At 37.3% G+C, this 22,773-nt stretch overlaps 4 protein-coding genes across 7 annotated transcripts in view; 3 read left to right on the top strand and 1 right to left on the bottom strand.

Moving 5' to 3' along the window:
- Positions 1 to 2,273: 2,273 nt before the first annotated feature.
- Positions 2,274 to 6,540, top strand: ccng1 (cyclin G1). Its single transcript, XM_019114782.2, has 6 exons — positions 2,274 to 2,477; positions 3,163 to 3,426; positions 3,511 to 3,764; positions 4,211 to 4,289; positions 4,367 to 4,477; positions 5,611 to 6,540. The coding sequence occupies exons 2-6, from the start codon at positions 3,163 to 3,165 to the stop codon at positions 5,800 to 5,802; spliced, it is 900 nt and encodes a 299-aa protein (XP_018970327.1). The 5' UTR covers positions 2,274 to 2,477; the 3' UTR covers positions 5,803 to 6,540.
- Positions 6,541 to 6,557: 17 nt separating this feature from the next.
- On the bottom strand, positions 6,558 to 9,340 carry nudcd2 (NudC domain containing 2). The gene is made up of 4 exons (XM_019114790.2): positions 9,011 to 9,340; positions 7,979 to 8,027; positions 7,735 to 7,886; positions 6,558 to 6,916 (listed from the first exon to the last, which is right to left on the bottom strand). The coding sequence occupies exons 1-4, from the start codon at positions 9,197 to 9,199 to the stop codon at positions 6,833 to 6,835; spliced, it is 474 nt and encodes a 157-aa protein (XP_018970335.1). The 5' UTR covers positions 9,200 to 9,340; the 3' UTR covers positions 6,558 to 6,832.
- Positions 9,341 to 10,072: 732 nt separating this feature from the next.
- On the top strand, positions 10,073 to 21,010 carry LOC109101785 (gamma-aminobutyric acid receptor subunit alpha-4-like). 3 transcript variants are annotated; one of them, XM_042770431.1, is made up of 9 exons: positions 10,073 to 10,304; positions 10,399 to 10,435; positions 10,564 to 10,670; positions 11,422 to 11,489; positions 11,748 to 11,968; positions 12,121 to 12,425; positions 13,834 to 13,986; positions 15,520 to 15,767; positions 18,079 to 21,010. In XM_042770431.1, exons 2-9 carry the CDS (start codon positions 10,401 to 10,403, stop codon positions 18,325 to 18,327), a joined length of 1,386 nt encoding a protein of 461 aa, XP_042626365.1. In that variant the 5' UTR covers positions 10,073 to 10,304; positions 10,399 to 10,400; the 3' UTR covers positions 18,328 to 21,010. The 3 variants fall into 3 exon arrangements, with proteins under 3 accessions (XP_042626365.1, XP_042626366.1, XP_042626364.1); XM_042770432.1 differs by having other exon boundaries at positions 10,073 to 10,435; positions 12,121 to 12,203; positions 12,282 to 12,425; XM_042770430.1 differs by having other exon boundaries at positions 10,073 to 10,435; positions 18,079 to 18,314; positions 19,986 to 21,008.
- An 827-nt stretch (positions 21,011 to 21,837) lies between these two features.
- The window catches only part of gabrb2a (gamma-aminobutyric acid type A receptor subunit beta2a), a 39,323-nt gene continuing 38,387 nt past the window's right edge, over positions 21,838 to 22,773 (top strand). The window contains exons 1-2 of one of the 2 annotated variants that reach the window (XM_042770429.1): positions 21,838 to 22,424; positions 22,516 to 22,607. In XM_042770429.1, coding sequence (XP_042626363.1) covers positions 22,351 to 22,424; positions 22,516 to 22,607 — 166 coding nt within the window. In that variant the 5' untranslated portion in view covers positions 21,838 to 22,350. The remainder of the gene's footprint in view (positions 22,425 to 22,515; positions 22,608 to 22,773) is intronic. The other variant, XM_042770428.1, reaches the window with a different exon arrangement.

Below are 22,773 nucleotides of genomic sequence, written 5' to 3'. Positions count from 1 at the left end.
ATGTAAAACAACTGTTTACTATGTGAATATCTGTTAAACTGTCATTTATTTCTGTGATGTGCAGCTGTATTTTCAGCACCATTACTCCAGTCTTCAGAAATCATTCTAATATGGTGATCTGCAGCTCAAGAAACATTTCTGATTATTATCGATGTTGAAAACAGTCGTGCTGCACAATATTTTTGTTTCCCCCCCGATGAACTATAAAAAGTTCAAAGTACAACATTTATTTGAAATAGTAATCTTTTGTAGCATTGTTTTCACTTTACATGACATTTTCTAATATGCATTATTTAATGTGTTTCTGTATTTTTCTTCTCGTAACACCGTGGAAATAATAATTTTAAAAAGTCGTGCGTTGCCACTGGACGATGGTTGGGAAATATTAGTATGCTATAAATAATAACTTATGTATTGATATAGATAATTATCAGTTATAGAGATTTTTATTCATTTAATTCATTCTGTTTTCTGTTTCATGTAATCTGGCATTGTATGGCTGCTTATTGTGTTTAAAAAACCCTTAAAATGAGGCGACTGAGAGACTCCAGTGTTGTATCGAGGCCAGGATCAGGGCTTCAGGTTTATCTGCTCAGCTTCCCTCACTATGTGCGCTGTCAGGTGCGTTTATGTCAAACATTCTCAGTTCGGTCGTGGCCTGGAGTCTCGATGTCAGCTTGCCAAGCTCTCCGGCAAAAAAAAAAAAGTGCTACAGATGAATCTCAATAATGAGCCATGTGCTCCAAACAGCGGGATTCCTGTATGGTCTCCTGTTCAAGCTGTGACTGTGAGTACGCTTGCTTTGCCACCCAAACAAGGCAACAGGGGGCATAAAGTGTGCGGCCCCATTTCATAATAGAGGGTTATTTAAATATCTGAATATTTAACCAGGAGGAAACAATTAAGAATTCTCAAATCATCCGTTCTGCATATTGATCAGCCGTGGTCTGCAGGATGCTGTAGGATCCTTAATTAGCAGCTACACAATCATGCATCATGATGTTAACAAAAATTAACATCCCAGACCTGACGCTTCATGCATGCACACATATGAGGACAATGCATTCGAGAAAATAGCCTCCCATGCTGTTTTCCTGCACAGCCCATTAACTGGGGAAAGCTAGACCTACTTCCACATCTCACACCATGAAAATAAACCCCTCAAGCTTGCCGAAGCTGGGTTCTGTAACCAGGCACTGGGTTAAAAGGATCCCGAGGGACAGCTTGGGAAAAAGGAAGGCCTATAACCCTCGGCTCTGGCTTTTCAGACCATCTTGGAATAAACTGAACGCTGTCTTTAAGGCAGCCGCATCAAAGCTGTCAGATTGTCTAATTATAGAAATAGCTGTCAGGAAAGCGGGATTATCCATCTTTATAGGAAATGCTTGCAAGTGCATATAAATGCTCTGAAAATGTTGAGTTCTTTGCTTTAGATGTGGAAGTCTAGATATGTCTGGCGCCATCTGTTGGTATTGAAACATCAAGCAATCAGAAATAGTGCATTTGTTTTATAATATCAACACAGACATTACTTTGCAAACATCTTCTAAATATTTGACATTTTCCTTCCCGGTTTCCTTCCTAGTTTTTATTATTATTATTATTATTATGTTGATCTGGCTTATCTTTACAGATTGTGTCTGTGTTTATAAAAGTTAACAGTGTTCTCTAGTTCTTTATCTGATTGTTTGCTTGACCGTGAGTCACTGCCTCAGTGCATGTTTATTATATTCAGATGCTTTGTTGTTTTAGCCAAATGTTGTCCTAAAGCCCCTGGAACCTTCCAGAAGATTCCAGCACATGAAGTGAGCCTCAAGGACAATGTTAGAACGTTATAAAATTTAATTATATAATATCTATTCTGTTTCATTTGTGCCTTCAATCCATATTTTTCTGGCTCTCAGGAGGATATTCTATCAGATTATTGTATTGTAATATAATATAATATAATATAATATAATATAATATAATATAATATAATATAATATAATATAATATAATATAATATAATTAATATGCACTAGGTTTCAAAGCAGTTATATTTGTGATTTAATACTTTTAAAATTATTTGTTTAGCTTGTTTCACCCGAGCGCGCTGAACATCTAACATGCTGGATTTCACTGCACTGCGAAGCGCGTGTAAACCCCGCCTCTCCCCGGCTTGTGGGGGCGTGGTCAACGCCTACAGACAAGCCCGAACCAATAGGCATCCAGAAAGACGGAGCTCTGCGCGAGCACTGCCCAATAAGGCGATCCTATGTTTGGACATGGACTCTCTCGGAGTATAAAGCGCGGACGCAGCGTGCGCGTCCCCGCCTGACGCCAAGGGTTGGGGTGTGCAGGACGCAGAAGTTATATCGCTTTAAACTTAAACCTACTTAGAACTTTATTTTTAATAACTGTATCGTGCGTTTTTATCTCGTAAACTCACAGATCCGTCTTTTTAGTTTTTAATAAGACCGTCAAACCTACGAAAGGTAAGCAGTTCTTTGACATATCATTGTTATTAATAATTATTATTATTTTTTTTTAATGTAACGTTAAAGGTGCAAATGTATTTTTAACGTTATTACGGTGTGGTTTCTCAGATTATAGATGTTTGTTTGTTTGTTTTCAGCTGCTCGTCGATCAGGCCTAACGTTACACATGTTCTCACCGAAGCAGACTAAACGTGCGCTAAATGTAACACAAATGGCTTTGAGATTCGATTTAAAGTGTTAAAGTATGAATGCATGGCTTTAAAGGTGTTTTTTCGAGAGGAATGACACAAAAACGAATGGTTAACAGCTTTATCGGAGCTGAAGCTAGCGCACTGGTTAGTGGACATGCCCAGACATGTATTCAGGGTTGTAACGTTACAATATGGACACGGTTTACGGTTTTCTTAACGTTACATGGTTACTGTGACATCATAGGCTGACTTTAAAAATAGTTTAAAGCTTTTACGAGCTTTTATGTTTAAAGTCTGAAATATTTTTATTTTTTGGGGGGACGTTACATTCAGACGTGTATTGTGATTAAGTAACGTTACCCTCCGTTACTTTATCGTACCGGTAGCGCACAGCTCAGATGTTTTTGCATGCATGCATGTTACATTTGCACATGGCTGATATAATTATGCATAATGTAGAATCTTTAATGGTGTTTAATGTTTTGTTTTAGATGATTGATCAGGTGACCGGAGCTGTGGCTTTGCCCTTCACCGTCCAGCTCAAAGCTCTTCTGGACCAAGAAGCCCGATGTCAGCCCAAACTCTGTGGACTCCGGGTCATCGAGTGCGCTCAGGACAACGGTCTGAGGATGACGGTCAAGCTGAGAGACTTCCAAGTCCGAGAACTTCTCTCCCTGACGCGGTTCTTCGGCTTCAGTTCGGAGACGTTCTCCCTCGCTGTGAATCTTCTCGATCGGTTCCTGGCTGTGATGAAGGTGTGTGTGTGTGTGTGGTCACATTTAAATATTCAGCCCTCAATCTTCTCGGTATGAATCACGGGTGTTTTCTCTTGGTGTCAGATCCAGCCCAAGCATCTGGCCTGCGTGGGTCTCTGCTGCTTCTACATCGCTGTGAAGACGTCCGAGGAGGAGAAGAGCGTCCCCTTGGCCAGTGACCTCATCAGGATCAGCCAGAACCGCTTCACGGTCCACGACATGATGAGGATGGAGAAGATCATTCTGGAGAAGCTGTACTGGAAGGTCAAGGCTCCAACCGCCCTCCACTTCCTCCGATTCTTTCACTCTCGCGTCCAAGAGCAGCTGGACGCAGAAAGGCGAGTTTATTTGTATACACACTTCAGAATTAATCTGATTAGAAACGCAGTAAAATTGTGAAATATTTTTACTATTCGAAAAAACTGTTTACTACATGAATGTGTAGTAAAATGTAATTTATTTCAGTGATCAAAGTTGTATTTTCAGTGTCGCATGATCTTCAGAAATCATTCTAATATGCAGTTTTGCCGCTCGAGAAACATTTCTGATTATTATCAATGTTGAAAACAGCTGTGCTGCTTATTTGTTTTCGTATTTTTGTGTTAACACTATTTTTCAGGATTCACCAATGAATAGAAAGTGCCATAGAGCAGCATTTATTTGAAATACGAATTATTTTTTGACCAAATTAATGCATCCTTGTTAAATAAAGGCATTTCTTGAAAATAAATAAGCATAGCCTGGTTTGAACCGTATTAAAATAAGTTCTATTGTTTCTCTTCAGTAAGCGGATTCTGAACATCGAGAGGCTGGAGGCTCAGTTGAAGGCTTGCCATTGCTCCTTTACTTTCACGAAAATCAAGGTGAGCTGTTTGGAGCATTTGTAAACGGTCAAAGTGTGTTTGGAGTCTGACTGTAACTGTGTCTGGACTCTTGACAGCCTTCGCTGCTTGCTCTGGCTCTTCTGGCGCTGGAGATGGAAGATCAGCACGCGTGTGAGCCGCTGCCTGCTCTCAGAGAGGCTCTGGATGCTCTGCAGGACACTTTGACTGTAAGTTTCCAGCCAGATTTCTACTAAAAGATTCATCTGTTTGGAAATGGGGTGGAGACGTACAGCAGACAGACTGCGTTGTGTAGCCGGCTGAATCTAACGAGAAACTGGGGCGTAGGTGCATCAGATTATATGAAGTTGCAATGAAATTTAAGTTGCGACATCGTTTATTCTATAGTGTGATTTGCATTTAAGATTAATGGATTATCAGAAGATAAAAATAAAAAAATGTAGGGTGGGACTCTGTTCTGTTTATCTATTCTTGATGTGAGCGTCACACTCAGAAATGGAGACGGAGGAGGGTTTAGAGAAATCCTGCATTAATATAATAAAATGGAGTTTACTGTATAACGCTGAATGTCACGGAATTTGTCAAATTTTTAAAGAATAAATCAAAAGTAGGTTGGTGCACTTAAATCAGATTGCGATACGGACTGGTGTCTGTGAATATTAAATCACAAAGACTACTGAAATATGAGTGCTGCATGTTCTGGATGTCTTCGTGTTCCAGACAGAAATATGTTTCTGTTGCACAATACAATGTGTGTCTGATAATAATTCTAAAATTATTCAAACTTTATTTTTTAGGAATAATGTTTCTTTCTTGTTTTATGTTTTAGTTTTTTTCTCTTTTTTGAGTTTTAACCATAAAGTTTTTTATATTTTTTTTTTTTGCCAAAATAAATTTAATTTTTTTTGCTTTATTTTATCACCACAAAAAAGAGAGAGAGAAAAAAAAATCACAGAATCCAAAGTGTATTTTGTTTGAATTTTTTGTGACTTAAAATGTGAAAAAGTGTCATTTCAATTAATTAGACGTGCTTTTTTTGATTACTAAAATTTAATTTAACCATTAAAACGGAGACCAGAAAAATTTAAATGGAGAAAATTTGTGTCTAAAAAATTAGACAAATTAAATTTGAATGGAGGAATTTATGAGTCCTTAATTTATAAGTGAGAAATGTGTTGTTTAGGCCCTAATATGTCATTTTGATTTATGTTTTTTTGAACCACTGAATAAGAACAATAACATGCATTTACAAAAGAGTGAATTTCACTTAGTGCTGACTTTAAAACTCGTCTTTGGGTTCAGTGTTTAAATGAGTTTTCAGCGGTCACTGCTTGTGTTTCAGGTTAAAGCTGGAGACCTGGTTTGCGTGCGGGAGCTAGTGGCTAAGTGCCTGGCTGAATACGCCTCCACCAAGTGCCTGAAGCCAAACGGCCAGAGACTGCGCTGGATGATCTCGGGCCGAACCGCCAGACAGCTGAAGCACAGCTACTACAAGATCGCCCATCTCCCCACCATTCCCGAATACGCTTGTTAACCGCGTTAGTGTCGCGCGCCCGTAACTAAAACGCTTCCGTACTAGTTATGGGCACCTGACACTAATTTCTAACACCTCTGCTAACTTTGCTTTTCCTTTCCTCAGTCTCTGTTCTCTTTGACACCTGCCATGATTGTATTTATTTGACATGCGCGCTCTTGATTGCTAGTCAAGGGTGAGTTTGAGCACGTAAGGCTTGCACGTGTACAGTATGTTCCTCTGAATCGGCGCGAGAGGCGCTGGTTGTTTGAAGCAGTGAAGTATAGAACCGCCTAGGTCCTCAGTCCACCGTGTGGAAGAGGAGGGAGAAGGGTTTTGAGATTCAACACAACAACAGAACCAAGAGATCAGGCCCAAAACCCTTAACTCCAACCCTAGGTTGTCAGCTGTCGTAATGCACACTCCTACCCAAGGTGACGAAACAAGATGTTTTTTTTGTTTTCTTTTCATTATAATGCCGTTCTGCTAATGAAATCTGGATGGCTATGGAAATGCAGGCTTTAGTATGCCTCTAATAGAAATAAAATCACTAATTAGTTACTAACTGACCAGGCTGCAGCTCATTTTACATCTGGTTGCTACTACAGTCTTGTGTGACCATTTGTTTTAACTCTAACACGATGAGTGCTACACACAAAGCGGCTTGAATTTGAGACTCTGCTTTGGTTGTTATAGAAGTTGAGAGCAGCGTTCTTCAAAATGTAGTTGAACCTTTCAATAAAAACATTGAAATGTTAATCACTCGTGCTCGTTTGTGGTGTTTGAGCCGTTTAATCAAAAGTGCTTGAATTGCATGATTTCTTGAAACTCTGAGCAGACCACTGTGGTGGCGATTACACACAACAACTGTGAAGAGTCATCGTAAAGGCTGCTTGTGATCTACTATGGCTTCATAGCAAGAGCCAGACTCGCTGTGATGCGCTTCCTGTGTGTCTCCAGAAGAAGGAACACTATATATTCTCCAGGGGGAAGAAAACAAAACTGGTGCACTTTAGTAAGACTACATCAAGCACAGGAATGAAAGTAGTTCTTATTTTTGCAAGCTGGAGAAATCTGGTCCTCCACCGTGAAAGTTCCCCGAGATCTCCGCTCCGCTGAAGTCAAAGCCAGGGTTCTGTTGGGAACAGGACGGGGGGGATTAGATCAATCGATAATAGAAATACACTACCGTCCCAAGGTTTGGGGTCAGAATATATTCTATAGTTACATATACAGTATAATAAATCTCTTTAACACTTTACAATAAGGGTCTGATTGTTAACATAAACTAACAATGAAAATACTTAGAGCATTTATTAATCTGTGCATATTAATTATAATATCGTTAAAAAAGATTAATAAATTCTGTAACACATGTATTGCTTATTGTAAGTTATTGCATTAATTAACATTAACAAATAAACCTTATTGTATGCTCCCCCCCCCCCCAAAAAAATAAAAAAAAAAAAACGTTTCTATTTTTATTACACTTATATTTAAAATTTAATTTATTTACTTTTTTTTTTTCATTTTTTTGAATTGTTGGTTTTTTTTATTTTTTATAATAATATTTTTTTGTAGTATTATAAAAGTGTCCACTGAACTTTTGATTAATGTTACAAAATAAACGCAGCTCCTTTGATCTTTGTTGAATCCTGAAGAATACATTGTATCACAGTTTCCACACAAATATGAATCAGAAATGTTTCTTGTGTGTCAAATCTGCATATCAGACTGATTTCTGAAGATCATGTGACACGAGTAACGATGCATGGGATCACAGGAATAAATTACAGTTTAACAGATGAAAATATTTAATAATTGTACTGGTTTTCCCGTAAAGAGTGCTGTATCCATTAAACACACTGTTTGTAGACGCTTACAGACTCCAAACTATTGAATGTCGTTAATTGGAGACCCTGGAGTAGATCTGAATGAAGGTGTGTACTGAACCTCTCTCTGAAACCTCTCGAGCGTCAGCTTCCTCTGCATCTGGTCCTGAACCCACGGATCGGCCGCGTACTCGCCCTCCAGCAGAGACCCCCAGCAGTTCCCAGCCTCCCGGTTCGACTTCATCAGGACGATCCGGATCAACTTCCTGTCCTCTGAATGGCACAACAGACACATACAGGTTCTCCAGAGACTTATTTTGCACTATTACTCTGACATGAGTTTGTTCGACGTCTTTCGGTCTCACCTAACGTCCACGTGGCTTCGTCGCTGACCGTGGATCCGAACAGCTTCCCCTACGAGACGACAGAGAACTAGCTGAGCTCGTGGGTGTCCGTGGCAATATACAGACAATTAGCCTCTTGTTTTGTTTTAACTAAATTGTATTTAAGTTGCAATTGATCTTAAGTAGTGACGGATCTTTTCTTCCATGAAATAAATTAACAGAAATTAAAATTAATAAAAACTATACAGACACACTATACAGGATTTCCATTTCATGTCCTCTTTTAAAGTGATACAATACTTGTTTAATATTCCTATTAAACTCTATCACAATATTAATATTTAATAATATGTGTTGTCCCCAAATCTCATATATATATATATATATATATATATATAAAATATTTATAATAGAAAAATACCACTTAGAGTACACTTGTCAAAAGTTTGGAAACATTATGATTTTTACCTTATTTTTTATTTTTATTAAGTCTCTTCTGCTCATAAGGCTGCATTTATTTTATATATATATATTATATATATATTATATATATATATATATATATATATATATATATATATATATTGTGAAATATTATTAGAATTTAAAATAAATATTTTCTATGTGAAAATCTGTTAAACTGTAATTTATTTTTGTGATCAAATCTGTATTTTCAGCATCATTCCTCCAGTCTTCAGTGTCACATGATCTTCAGAAATCATAATAATATACTGATTTGCTGCTCAAGAAACTTTATGATTATTATCAATGTTGAAAATAATAATAATTATAATAATCCTTGGTGAGCATGAAACATTTAAAAATTGTAATAGTTTTTTTTTTTTTTGTTGCCCATGTTTACATAAAATGTGTAATAAATTAATAAAATAAAAAAAATAGATGAACAGATCATTCTGCAAAATATTTTATAACACAGCTGAAAAATGATATGCAAAGTCTGATGAATGCATGGTTAGTAGAAGATGAAAACAATCTCTCAGAATAATGCTGTGTGGCTCTGATGATAAGTGTCTGTCTTCTCGATGCTCATACCTTGAACACCTGCTGCTCTCTCACGCGCAGATCGATCTGTCTGCTCCCGATCTCACACCGGATCTCTTTGGCGGAAGTTCCAGGAGGAACACTGACTTCGATGTAAACCTCTTCCATCGTCTGGTACCACGAGCCCCACGCGGTTTTACACGGGACCACGCCGCTCCTCTCCTCAAAGTGCACCGACATACTGCTCGCCTCAGTGGGCTTTCACGAGACCCTAAAACTCACATCAGACTCAATAACACACTGTAAATATATCTCCCACGCGTTCTGGTAATGTCGAAATGTCTTCTTCTGCGGCGAACGCCGTGCTGTTAACTGATCGAGCGCGCCATCTACTGTAACGGAGAGCGGGTTTTGTCAAATATATAAGAGATAATGTACAGCCAGCGTCCCATTGTCATATCATATTTTTTATTTTGAGTAAAATACATCTACTGATTTTTATCTGATATTTATTTCACTCTTAAAGCTAAGAGAAACAATCGATTACATCATAAACAAACAGCTAGCAACAAGGCCAATATATTATATGTGTATTTATCAGTGTAATGCAATACTTAACTAACATATAATATCTCTATATATGTAGTATTTGAATCAAAAGATGTTTTTTTTAAAAAATCAGCTAAAGCCTAGCTGGTCTTAGGAGTTTCAGAAGGGCCATATTTATAGGCTACTTTAGGTTAATAAGTTTATTCTAACCCCATGTTAGGGAAAGTCAGACAAAGCACTACATTTTAGATGATGAATTATTATAGTTGGTTGTTAGTATTGTTTTTTTAGATGGGTTTTGTTTATTTATTTAGGTGGGTTGGCTAAAACCAGCTACTTCCAGCTTAAACCAGTCCAGCCAACCAGTTTAGGCTGATTTTAGCTGGGGTTTTTCTCCCAAGCAGCACACGTACACGTCTGCAGGAGGTCTGTTAAAGATCTCTTCATCTGGAAAGCATCTGCTGTGTGCAAACATCTGACAGACGTCTTCCAGACGAGCTGACAGACGTCTCTAAGATGTCAGTTTTACATGCATTCTAAATCATAAACATCTTAAAGAAAACTCTAAAAACACGTCTCGCAGATGTAAACGCAGACCTCAAATAGACGCCTCGGTGATGTGCGTGTGCTGTCAGGGTAGCTGACGTCTAGTTTGCTAGATATAACTGTAACCTGTTGCTAAAAAAGCAAGTGGATTTTCCTAATCCTTTAATTTGATAATCCTGAAAGCATTTCAAGACACATTCAGCGCCTCATTCACTGACAGTCATACGTGAGACAGTGCTTCAGTTCATCTGTAAGGCGTTCTTGCATCATACATCACATCATGACCTCTAACCATTGATGGCTTCATTTATTTTATTTTGTATTTATCGACTTCTTTATAACAGAAATGACTCTTCTTTTGGCCTTGTTATGTCTCACCAGGTGAGTTAATGGACTAAGCAAGGTATACTCACTTTAAATAAGTTAACTTTAATGCTTAAATTTACCTGACTTCGGTCTTAATTCACTTAAAGGACTAATCGAGATGGTAATAATTTCTCCTTGTTTAGTGTTGCAGATGTATTAGGAAAGCAAAAGATAAATTCAGAAAATATAACACGGATCCTAGACCGACTTCTTGAGGGTTATGACAATCGTCTGCGCCCGGGATCTGGAGGTAAGCACATGCCTCCCAGTATAGAAATTAAATCATTAGAATTAGAAATGATTCGAAATTTGAATAATTTGTCAATGTTTTGAGATTCTGTGGTCCAAACACGAGACGTTCATATTGTACTCACGTGAAATTAAACTTACAAAAGTGATTTTATTACACACAGAAAGCATTTTAAAGCATCTCGAATTTAATGTTTCAAATAACTTTTTGTCGAAATAAAATACGTGTGAAATAAATCGTCATTCAGCGTAACATTTATTGATGCAAAAATAAAAACTTATTCTTAAAATATATAAAAGAATAAGAGATCATACTAAACTCTTATTATGTTTTAAATGATTAAATACTTATTTTTGACAAATTGGTAAAACCTGCTGGTTTGAAGGATTGTGGCAAAGATTGGGAAATATTTAAAATGACAATTAATTAGTGTTTTAGAGATGCACTGTGATCCTTAAATAGATGTTAATGTCATCGAATGATTCTTGTTTTAAATGTGCCTGACGAGATTTTTATGTATTGTTACACTGAATGACATTTACTGTAAATCACGGTAAAAACGTATGATTATTTTTGCTCAGAAAAAAATTAATAAAATGAAACAGGACACATTCTGATGAATTAAAGCTGCATTAAACTTCTATTGCTTACATGCTTGAATACCCCTTTATGTACAGTATTTCACTTAATTTAGCTGTAACAGTATAATGGACTCACATCAAGTAAATGTAATCTGTGATTAACTTTGCAGTCTCTGTAACTGAGGTCAAAACAGACATATTTGTCACAAGTTTTGGACCAGTATCTGATGTTAAGATGGTAAGAAACCACAGCAAGTTACATCTTTATTTTTGTGTTTTATTATTGTACAAATTCAATTGCATGCCTTGTGGCTAAAGTACTTTCTAAGTAGATAATAAGCTGATGTTTTATTTCCGTCTCACGTCTGTTTAAACTAATATGAGTATGTCAAGCCTCACCCACACTATGCTTAAAAATAACTTAAATTATGAATTCATATCAGTTGTAACTATATAAAAAGAACATGATTCATGGAAAGAAATTGCTCTGTCTCTGGAGTTCACTATGGATATGTTTTTCCGCCAAATGTGGGTTGACGAGAGGTTAGCCTTTCAGGGGCCCGTCGAAATCTTGCCTTTGAACAACCGCATGGTGGACAAGATCTGGACGCCCGACACGTTTTTTCGCAACGCAAGGAAGTCCCTCGCACACAACATGACGTCTCCTAACAAACTGTTTCGGATCATGCAAAACGGAACGGTCTTTTACACCATGAGGTAAAACTATCAGACGAGGTGAGTTTTGAAAAACCCTTCATAGGAACCCCTCGGAAATCTGTTTCAGTATAAATGTGAATGATTTTATTAGGATATCATAATAGCAAATAATTTGGGTTGCCAAATAAATGCCTGTTTTCTGGATATTTCAGACTGACTGTAAGTGCAGTGTGTCCAATGGTGATGATGGACTTTCCTATGGATGGACACACATGTCCTCTCCTGTTTGGAAGCTGTAAGATCTGTCTTTCAGTCTGTTTTCCATCCATCCTTCCATCCACCATTCTTCACCTGCCTTCTCTTACACCTTCAGATGCGTACACTAATCGTGAAATCGTCTACACGTGGAGGAAGGGTCTTCAAGCATCAGTAGATTTTCCTCCGGAATCATCAAGCTTACTTCAGTATGATCTTGTGGGCCAGACCTTGTTCAGTGAAACATATAAATTCAGCACAGGTGTGTTTTATGTCATGCGCAGTTTTCCCTAAATATTACATATGCAGCATGTCAGATGTTGTGTACTATTACTGTGTAGGGGTGTGCGTTATTTATTGCCTACGATAATATGGTAATTGTTTTTTTTTTAAAAGCTGATGGAGTGTGTCACTCACTTTGCAAAAAACAAAACAAACAAAAACACGTCTTGAGAGTCCAAAAGCATTGATTGCATGATGAAGCGTATTAGAATGTAAAAATGTTAAATGACCCTATAATTCAAGTTATGAAAGCAAAAAATATCCCTGTATATAGATGTCAGTTATCTTTAAGATAATCATATATCTGATGTTTTTTTTTTACACAGCACAAACATCTGATAGACATCTTTAAGATGTCAGTTTTACATTCATTCTAAATCATAAACATCATAAAGACATCCTCTAAACGTCTTTTTGACATCTGATAGGAAACGTCCTGTAGACGTATTGCAGATGAGCAAACACTCTAAAAAATACCTCTTGCAGACATAAATGCAGATATCAAGTAGACGTCTCCGAGATGTATGTGTGCTATCAGGAGTATTGTCTTTTTTTCAGTTTCGCCAGTAAAAATAGTTCGAAACAAAGCCAGAGCAGAACATCTGTGCATCTCAGAGCAACACTGCTGTCTTGATCTTGAATGAACCTGTTTTTGAACAAATCATTTGAGTCAATGATTCAATGATCCATTTATAAAGGCAGCCACTTGCTTCATTTCTAAATGAATCATCCGTTTTGAACGAATCATTTGAATGAATGATTCCAATGAATCACTCATTAAGACAAGGACTTGCTGCCACCTACTGGGGGTTTTAGTGTCAAATTGATTTATCCTTAACCAGCCAAGGTACCAGCATAAAAACACAATACGCAAAATACGGTTTGATTATCGTTATCGGAAAATATCACCCTTATTGCTACGGTAAATTACTTATTTGATTGTGTGTGTTAAGAGCTACAAGTCAGGCTGATTGCTGGCCAGCTTCCCCTCTGAGAGGCAATCTAAGATGCTTAACTGATCAGACCTAATTCATGCTGTCTGTCTTTAAAAATAGCTGCGTTACAATAAGCCCGTTCAGCCTCTGATCGAGTCCCGAGAATGACCAGGAGCTCAGTAATGAGGAATTTATTGGCAAGAAAAACAGGGTACCCATCAGATCTGTAAGAAATGGACCAGGCTCACATCCCAAAGAAAGTTCTGTGCCTGTATGACGTTGCCTTTTCTTGTAATTAAGGACAGGAATTAAGAGCCGAGAGCCAAAAACCTCTCTAAATGTTTTGGAGTTGTGTTCGGCCAAATCGGCTTGATCAGAGCATCATATGGATGTATCGAATTTGCACGATTTGTCTTCATCAGTGTCCTCCTCTAATGTCTTGGCACCGTCTAGGTCTGTATTCTGTCCAGGTTGTCCATTTCTATCTTCAGAGGAAGCTCGGCTACCATCTCATCCAAACGTACATCCCATTGATTATGGTGGTTGTGCTGTCGCAAGTCGCATTCTGGATCAACAAGGAGTCTGTCCCGGCTCGAACAGTGGCTGGTATGAGTGTGGCATATTTCTTTGAGTATAAAAATTACATTAAACATCTACACTGTTTCTGAAAGAAGTCTGTTATGCTCGCCAAGGCTGCATTTATTCAATCAAAATACGGTAAAAACAGTAAAATTGTTAAATATTTTTACAATTTAATTTAAAAATTAAAGTTTTCTATTGTATTTTAAAATGTAATTTATTTCTGTGATGTGCAGCTGTATTTTCAGCATCATTACTCCAGTCTTCAGTGTCACATGATCTTCAGAAATCATTCTAATATGATGATTTAAATGTCTTTACTGTCACTTACAGTCAATTTAATGCATCCTTGCTCAATGAAAGTATTTTATTTTTTTTTAAATGTACTGACCCCATACTTTTGAACGGTAGTGTATGTTATGTTTTAGGGTTTCATTGTGAAATTTGCAATACAAACTGCACCTATTGTAAAAAAAAAAAAAAAAAAAAAAAAAAAAATTAAGAATCATAATATTTCTCAATAGCTGCTTACCCCTCATCTCAGTAAAGAGCACAGTCATCTTATGACATGCTGTGGTCCATATTTGCTATGGAATAGCATACTACTCTTACTGTTGCAATATATAGTATATATACTTTGTATAAATGAACTGAAAGTAATAGTAAAGCCTCAATTTTTAATGTCAGCCTCAATTCTTAATTGGTTTCTTGTCTTGTTAACAGTCTTAAGAATTTTTATTATTTTTTATATATATATTTCCACTTTGCAATTATATATATATATAATTTTCCATTTTAGTAATTTTAGTACTTCATCTGTAAATTATTTTATTTCAGTTAAAGCAGCATTTTCAATATAAAGTTTTTCATGTTCTATTTATATTTTATTTCAACTTTATTTCAATTAACGAACACAGTTTTTTATATTTACCATTTTAGTTTTACTCAACAATAACCACACCTATACTCTTATTCTGTATACAAATAATATTCCAACTACATTTACCAAAATGCACAGTGTGCAGAGTATGGTGTGATTTACAAACCAAAGTATTTATTTTCTTGATTATTAAATCAACCTGCCAACAGTTTCTACGTAAAACTATATTAAAAGTATTTATTTTCTTGATTATTAAATCAACCTGACAATTTTTTTTTCGTAGATGTTTATTGATTGCTATTTGTTTTATTTAACAGTGTAATTTATATTTTTTGATATAATTTTTATTTATATTGTTTAACATACTATTTATAATAGTTTTTTTTTTGGGACAGTACACCCAAAAATGAAAAAAAATTGTCATGATTTGCTCACCCTCAAGTTGTTATAAGTTTATTAGTGGATTTTAAGGGATTGACTTTTGATGGTAGAAATTGTGTTGAAGTAAGGGTGGGGTAGTGTTGAGGAATTGAATTGAAGATGATTTAATTTTTTTTAGGTGGGTGGGGGCAGGTGTTTGTTTGTGTCAGGGTGAGGAATTGATAGTGTTATTTGTGTTTTTGTGTGTTTCCCATGTAAATCTGTAGTTGAGAGTTCACATAATCTCCTCTGACCTTCAGGAATCACCACTGTGCTCACCATGACCACTCTGAGCATCAGCGCCCGCTCCTCGCTGCCCAAAGTCTCCTACGCCACCGCCATGGACTGGTTCATCGCCGTCTGCTTTGCCTTTGTGGCTTCGGCCCTCGTTGAGTTTGCCGCGGTCAACTACTTTGCCACACTCGAGGCCAACAGGGAAAAACGCCGGCTCTCCAGGGCCTCCGTTCTGGAGTCCATAGCCCAGGGCAGCGACGACGAGCCAGAGACGGTAACTATCTCCAATTAACACCATACTGTGGTCAAAAAGCACAGCTGACGGAGCTCCTGGTTATACGATATGCACAACACGAGCACTGCTCTTCACAAACCAATGAGCTGTGTCACAGTTATTGTGATGCTAAATGAGTGTCACTGCAGCTGCATATACACGCCTCCCACAGGGACGGTTAAATACCTCTAAAGACATATTCAGCACGCGTAACTAATCGTAACACATGGCTCAACCTTTAATGTGTCCACTGCTGTGTTCAGAAGCAAATTGTTCAGGTGTTCTGTGAGTCATTTACCTGCTCTCTTGCTAGCACGTGTGAATTGTAGTTCTTATCTGTTGTGCTGAGCTGGATATGGTAATTTGACAGACGTGTGGAGTCTCCTGGGACGCTCTCACGCGGGGAGCTCATGGTTGGTGTTTTAAAAATAGCCACCCGTATTAAAACTGCGAGCCATGACTCTTATAATCTCTCACCTGTGCTGCGGATCCACTTGCTCCAGTTCTCTCTCTGGCTTAGAGACTGGATGGGAAGGAAATATACGTAGCATGAGGGGTGAAGTTTACCCTCTTATTTTTATAAAGTGCAATAAAATGTTTTAGAATTGTAGCTAGGCCAATCAATATTTGGCTATTTTAAGTTGATTTGGCATATGTTTTACCACTGTTCGGCTGGTGAAATCCAGCCATTTTAATAGGAATCCATGCAATCATGAATTTTGTTGGGGCCAAAGATTTCATGCAGAATGAACCAAATTTTGGTGAATGTTTGAACAGCCAGAAAGCGCCATTGTCCATTATGACATGTAGAGATTATGGGTCGACCGATTATCGGTGCCGATATTAAGCATTTTTATTGTTATCGGTATCAGTCATTTTATCAGTCATTTGCCGATAAATTAAAAAGTTTTTGTCAGAGCCCTTGCAATTCTTCATTTTAACATTAGTTTTCATTTTTACACCAGACATATATATCGGTTATCGGTCTACTTGTTCTCTAATAATCGGTACCGGCTTCGCCTCTGAAAAATACATATCAGTCGACCGCTATAGAGATGTATAAAGCGCTCATAAGTCAAACCAAACAGCTTTCTTTTGGTCAACATGGTGAATTTGTGTGACAAACTTGCAAATGTAATGTGAGCGTACATCTTTCACCAAAACAAAATTCTCAGTTGTGTGGATTCCAATAAAAATGTCTGGATTTCTCCTGTGAAAATTCACTGAACAATGGTAAATGTGATGGCAGAGTAAATTTTGAGTAATTATGATCTTCAATAACTGTCTATTTTCTTTTCTTTATTTAAAGCTGATATGTGTATTTTCCTATCTGTAAATGTTATACAGTGTCATGAAAAAGTATTTGCCCCCATACTGATTTCTTCTTTATTTGTGTGTATATCTCCTACTAAAGTCTTTCAGAAATGAAAACAAAATCCAAAATAAAACAAAGGCAATACAAAATAGTTTTTAAATTATAAACATTATTTATTGTAGCAAAAGAGTTATCTAATCAGTTTCAAATTGATGATCATTTTTAAATTGCCTATTTTTTGCTTCAATAAAAATAAATAAATAGAATTGTATGTGTTTATTATTTAGTTTGAAACAAAAACAGAAGAAACCATGATGGGGGCAAATACATTCACAGCACTGTACTTGAGGGGCATAATTTGTCACACCCTTTGTTCTTTATACACTTGAAAAATGCCCTTGAATCCTGAGAGGTGTGCAATTTAGTTTTCTATCACACTGCCAATTGGTCACCTGCTGGATGATAAAAACCTGCAAAAAAATCCATAGACTTACACTGAAGGAGGGACCAGAGCTTGTTGGTGGGCTCTTTTGACACGATCAGGATCATTAAAGAGAAAGTTCAATCAAAAATAAAAATTCTGTTATCATTTACTCAATCTGAAACCTGTATAAATTTATTTCAGCTCTTGAACACAAAAGATGATGTTTTGAAGAATGTTGGCCACCAAAGTATGGAAAGTATGGAAAAAATACAACGGAAGTTAATGGCTAAACTCAACTGTTTGGCTACCAACATTCTTCAAAATATCTTATTTTGTGTTCAGCAGAAGAAAAAAACTTTTACAGGTTTGGAACAAGAGGAGAGGGAGTAAATGATGACAGAATTTTCCATTTTGGGTGAACTATGACTTTAAACTGTATTACGTGACTACTGTTTTGACAGCTGTTCAGGATTTTTTTTCATCAGTACCGTAAATGCAGGTTGTGTCTCTGTTATATTTCTATTATATCAGGTGAGACTGATTCATGTTATTCACTGTTTGTTTTGTGGCAGCCTCAGTCTGATACCAGTGGCTTTAGCCGCAGAAGACGGGCGAACTCTGTGTTCGAGGCGCCCAGGACTCGCTATCCCATCTTCCTTCAGGGCTCGGCCGTCCCACCCAACATGATGCTGGCAGGCACCAGTGCCATAGACAAATACTCCCGCGTCCTCTTCCCTCTGGCCTTCGGGATCTTCAACCTCATCTACTGGTTCATCTACCTCAGCAAAGACACCTTGGAAAAGCCCAGGTCTGTGGTCTGATATCTGCTGATACTACTCTTCTTCAAGGAGGGAGTTTTTAGTATTTATTATTACGTTGTGTCCTTTCTTTCAGTTTTATTAGAATGTAATGAGATTAAATGTGTTCTCACGTTCTTGTAGAGCTCAAATTACACCTATTTTTTTCTGAGAAAATGATCTTGTACCTCCTGATCACTGTCACACGGAAACGCTCAAAATAGTGCTGATTCAGCAGTAAAATCTAGTTAAGAAGTTACCTTGTAATATTCCTGTTTAATAATTCCCATAAATCACTATTTTTTAATGTCTTAATGCAAGATTAATCTAAAAGTAACCTAAAGACGTACAATATATTTTATACAATACAGTACACAGTGCCTACCAACTGTAGGGTGTTTATGAAAAGCTAATAACTAATGAAATAATGTAAAAAATAATGTCATAAAAATGTCAAAAGCTTTGGAATCCCTACTTTACATGAATAAACATTAATAAACACGAATATTACATGGCCGAAGTGTTCCAGGCTTGAATTATTTTTGTCCAGACTTTCCATTTTTAATAGTTAGCGAAGGTAAACTGGTTGTTATGAAGTTATGGTATTTCACAGCTATGCAAATGTCGAACTGGAGTGAATCAATAAATTATAAATAATTTACCGACATTGTGTGAATACTATATAATCATGTAAGCCATAAAAATAACTGTAATCTGATTATGAGCATTTTAAAAGACTAACTTGTCTGACTCGTATCTGTTTTTTTTCTCTCTAAAGAATGTGGGATAAACACATGAGACAAAATTTATAACATAACTGAGATCTCCATTGTATCCCATGGCCTTAAAATAAAGCAATTACATTTTTTTTTATAGACCATAATGCAAAATATATAGGCCTCTTATAGAGAAGAGGTCTTGTTGCATTGCTTTGCAATTTATTTTTCCTTAATTGGAAATGGTGTGGCTATTCATATTTATTTCTGCTCTTTAGCTTATCTTCTCATCCCAGCTCCGCAGAATGCTGTAGATGTGTTTTCCAGGAAACTATGATGGCACACAGGTTTGCTCTGGATGTGTTATCGAGGCTGTAAATACATGAATAATTTCTGAACCTAAAACAGCCGCAGGACTCGAGCAGGTGAAAACAGCAGAGGTGATGTTCCTTCTGGGTGACTCTGTTGCTGCGGTTCTTGAGGTCAGAGCCCCATCCAAGATTTATCAGGGCCAACTCTTTAAAATAAAAAAGAATCCTCTGCTGTATTTTTTTTTTTATTCATCTGATTTGTTCAAAGGGATCATGATGCAATTTAATCCCAAATTTCCCTCAATGCCGAAGGCGTGAGATTTACCGAATCAAGAAAATCAACACATCCTCTCAAAATAGAGCCACTTATCAAACTCAAACTCTAAAGTTTCATTATTTGTGTTCCTGAGGGCAGCTAAAGGCAGTCATTTGAGGCCTTTTGCAAAGTACCGCCTGAAACACAAGATACGATAATCTACAACTTCAAAATGGCATCGAGCCATGCGCATTAGCACCCAGATTTCACACGGAAAAAATGATTTCCATCAAACATTAATCACTGACGTCAGGATACAGGTGATGAAAGCGTGTGCGAGGCCACGTGTTCATCTCTGCTGATCTTGTATTTGTCTTTCGTTGTGTTTTATCTCCACAGGGAGATCGACTGAGTTTCTCCTGAGAGGTGCGAGATGTATTCAGCAGTAAGACCGTGCTCTTCTTCGGACCGCTCTCTCACTTTCATCATCTAGCAGCTTCATCCCTGATAGAGCACGAGGCTGTCTGACACTATTTGACAAGCATTTGATCCTGTTCCTTTCCTATTTTATCACCTATATAGACTTTCCACTCCATTTGCCTTTACATTCACAGCCGAGGGCCACGTCGTTATACTAACCCTGGTACATAGCAAACCCTCCTCTGGTTCTGCTCTAGTTCTGCTCTTCTGTGTGTGTGTGTGTGTGTGTGTGTGTGTGTAAGGAGTTGATGACATAATCTGCAGCTCTCTAACTGGTGATGCAACATTGAACCAATGCTTTCAGTGGCCTGCCCTCTACAGAGACACGGCTCGCACTGCACTAGATCAAAAGCGCCGGGTTTATTCTGACAGCTTCAAAGATTTCGCCTTGAAAATAAAGGAGAAAAAGTGCATCCATAGAACTGAACTTTAACTAACACCATTCACACACATACGTTTTTCCAGACACGTATGGTGCCTCTCTTGACACGGTGGCGCTGTGATAGAGGGATGGAGTAAATCTCAGTGTGGGGGGTGGATAATATTTAATATGTATTCTCAGCTTACGGTCTATTTGATGTTCTCTGATGTTTCTCTGTGCATCCAGTTCTCGTCTCTCTCTCTCTCTCTCTCTGTTGGGAGAACATGCACATGCCCAGGACGCTGCTGATGTACTCAAATATCCCATAAGACAATTCTGCATAACACTGTAAATGGCTTTTAAAACCCAATTCTAGCACTGAAGAATAAACATGATAATATATACCTATAAACATAGGTGCTAATGTAAAAATCTCAGTAATTTATTACATTGTTGTATAATGTGTAGATGCATTAGTGTTTCGCCTAATTAGGATATTTTTTCTTTATGTTTTATTTGTCTGATGGTCAACTCATGCAATCCACACTAAACATTTTATGTTTAACCCTCATGTTGTGTTACAGTCATGTTTGGAGAGTTTTTTTTTTTTTTTTTAATAGTAGTTAATGTTATTGCTTTTTTTTTTTTTTTTAACTTTGCTCCCACATGGTTACATTGTATTTATTTTCTTAAGATTTTTTTTTTTTTTACCCCACCTTGCTACCTGAGGGTTAAAAGTTAGAAGTCATTTTGTCTCTTATTGCATTCACGACTTCTTTTGATGCGTCTTTCTTCACATCTTTTAATGACCTCATTTGATTTTTTAAAAATTTGTGTTGTTTTTTTGTTTAGAGTTAATTTCTTTATAGCTTATTGAGGTCATATGTTATATATGTTTGGAGAGTTTTTTTTTTTTTTTTAATAGTAGTTAATGTTATTGCATTGTACTAAGACTTACTGACTTTGCTCCCACAGGGTATAAATATATGTATTTATTTTCTTAAGATTTTTTTTTTTTTTACCCCACCTTGCTACCTGAGGGTTAAAAGATCTAGAAGTCATTTGGTGTCTCTTATTGCATTCACGACTTCTTCTTCACATCTTTTAATGACCTCATTTGTGTGTGTGTGTGTTTTCTTTAGTTAATTTCTATAGCTTTGAGGTCATCTATATACTAGTGAACTCCTGAAAATTGACTATATATATATATATATATATATATATATATATATATATATATTAAACAGACATTTAAAATCCTCAGGAAGACGGACCAAAAATATCAATGACGTGTCCTGCGTGCTCAACTTTTAGTCCAATCAAATGCTTTCTAGAATGAAAAGCCTCTCCCCCTAATAACCTTAAATTATTATTTTTTTACTAGCAATAGCAAGCCACTCTTCACGGTTGTTCGTGACTTTCAAACAAGACCGCTGTGCTGTTTCAATAGGAGCTACATAACGATGAAGAAGAGATCATTTGGTCTTTAACTGTACTGTGTCGAATATGTTTTCTCAGTCTCTCTCACAATAAACAACACATTGCGGAGAAACTCTCAGCGGCTTTTTATTTTGAGACCTTAAAGCAAGTGGTTATGACTATGATGGGCTACCTTAGTTCGCTATGACTGAACCCCCTTCGTGTCACCTTCAGGAACCCGTCAAGTCCCACATTCATGCAGGACTAGAAATGCTGCATGAAGATCACCTGATGTCTTCTTCTTCTTGACTTGGTTTATTCAGTCGTCCCTTTAATTTTTCCCCCGCAATGGAAACAGCTCATCCAGCATCATCAGGAGCTGCTCTTTGATCTGGAGCTGGCGTGTGCGCATGCGCAGCTCATTGCCTTCGCTGCACTGGCTTCAGTAAGTTGGATGTGCGCTGTCTTCATCACCACATCCAAAAGCCCATCAAAACTGTTGCGATGGAGAGTATCGGAAAAACCCCACACATCCTCCTATTATGTCCGCTGATCGTGGCCGTGGCGTGCGCGCAAAGGTAGGGTTGCATTTTGTGCCGTTTGTGAACAGAAAATGCTGTGTTTTTGGATGCAAGAAGAATTTACGAACATCTCGTGATATTATTGCAGTATCAGAGACCCGAGCAATATGCCGGTGGTCAAAGACACCGTGGACAGACTCATGAAAGGATACGACATTCGGCTGAGGCCAGATTTCGGAGGTAAGCTAATGCATGAGTAAAATTCCTATAATTGTTGCATTTGGGTTGTCACGCGCACTAACATGCCCAATTACTCATGCAGACCTTGTTCATTCATCCCAGTCTCTGATCAGGCGTGCATGTCAATGCATGAGAAAAATGAACGCATGCTTATTTCCAGCGATTT

The sequence above is a fragment of the Cyprinus carpio genome, chromosome A14 (assembly GCF_018340385.1).
Source record: "Cyprinus carpio isolate SPL01 chromosome A14, ASM1834038v1, whole genome shotgun sequence".
NCBI lineage: Eukaryota > Metazoa > Chordata > Actinopteri > Cypriniformes > Cyprinidae > Cyprinus > Cyprinus carpio.
This window is presented reverse-complemented; position numbering and strand designations above follow the sequence as displayed.

Coding starts and splice junctions, on each gene's coding strand:
- nudcd2 (XM_019114790.2), bottom strand. CDS start 9,199: ATGTCGGTGCACTTTGAGGAGAGGAGCGGCGTGGTCCCGTGTAAAACC. Junction 7,887..7,978: donor CGAAGCCACGTGGACGTTAG/GTGAGACCGAAA, acceptor TGTGCCATTCAG/AGGACAGGAAGTTGATCCGG. Junction 6,917..7,734: donor TCGAGAGGTTTCAGAGAGAG/GTTCAGTACACA, acceptor TGTTCCCAACAG/AACCCTGGCTTTGACTTCAG.
- LOC109101785 (XM_042770431.1), top strand. CDS start 10,401: ATGACTCTTCTTTTGGCCTTGTTATGTCTCACCAG. Junction 13,987..15,519: donor CCCGGCTCGAACAGTGGCTG/GTATGAGTGTGG, acceptor TCTGACCTTCAG/GAATCACCACTGTGCTCACC. Junction 15,768..18,078: donor GCGACGACGAGCCAGAGACG/GTAACTATCTCC, acceptor GTTTTGTGGCAG/CCTCAGTCTGATACCAGTGG.
- ccng1 (XM_019114782.2), top strand. CDS start 3,163: ATGATTGATCAGGTGACCGGAGCTGTGGCTTTGCCCTTCACCGTCCAG. Junction 3,427..3,510: donor GGTTCCTGGCTGTGATGAAG/GTGTGTGTGTGT, acceptor TCTTGGTGTCAG/ATCCAGCCCAAGCATCTGGC. Junction 4,290..4,366: donor TTACTTTCACGAAAATCAAG/GTGAGCTGTTTG, acceptor GACTCTTGACAG/CCTTCGCTGCTTGCTCTGGC.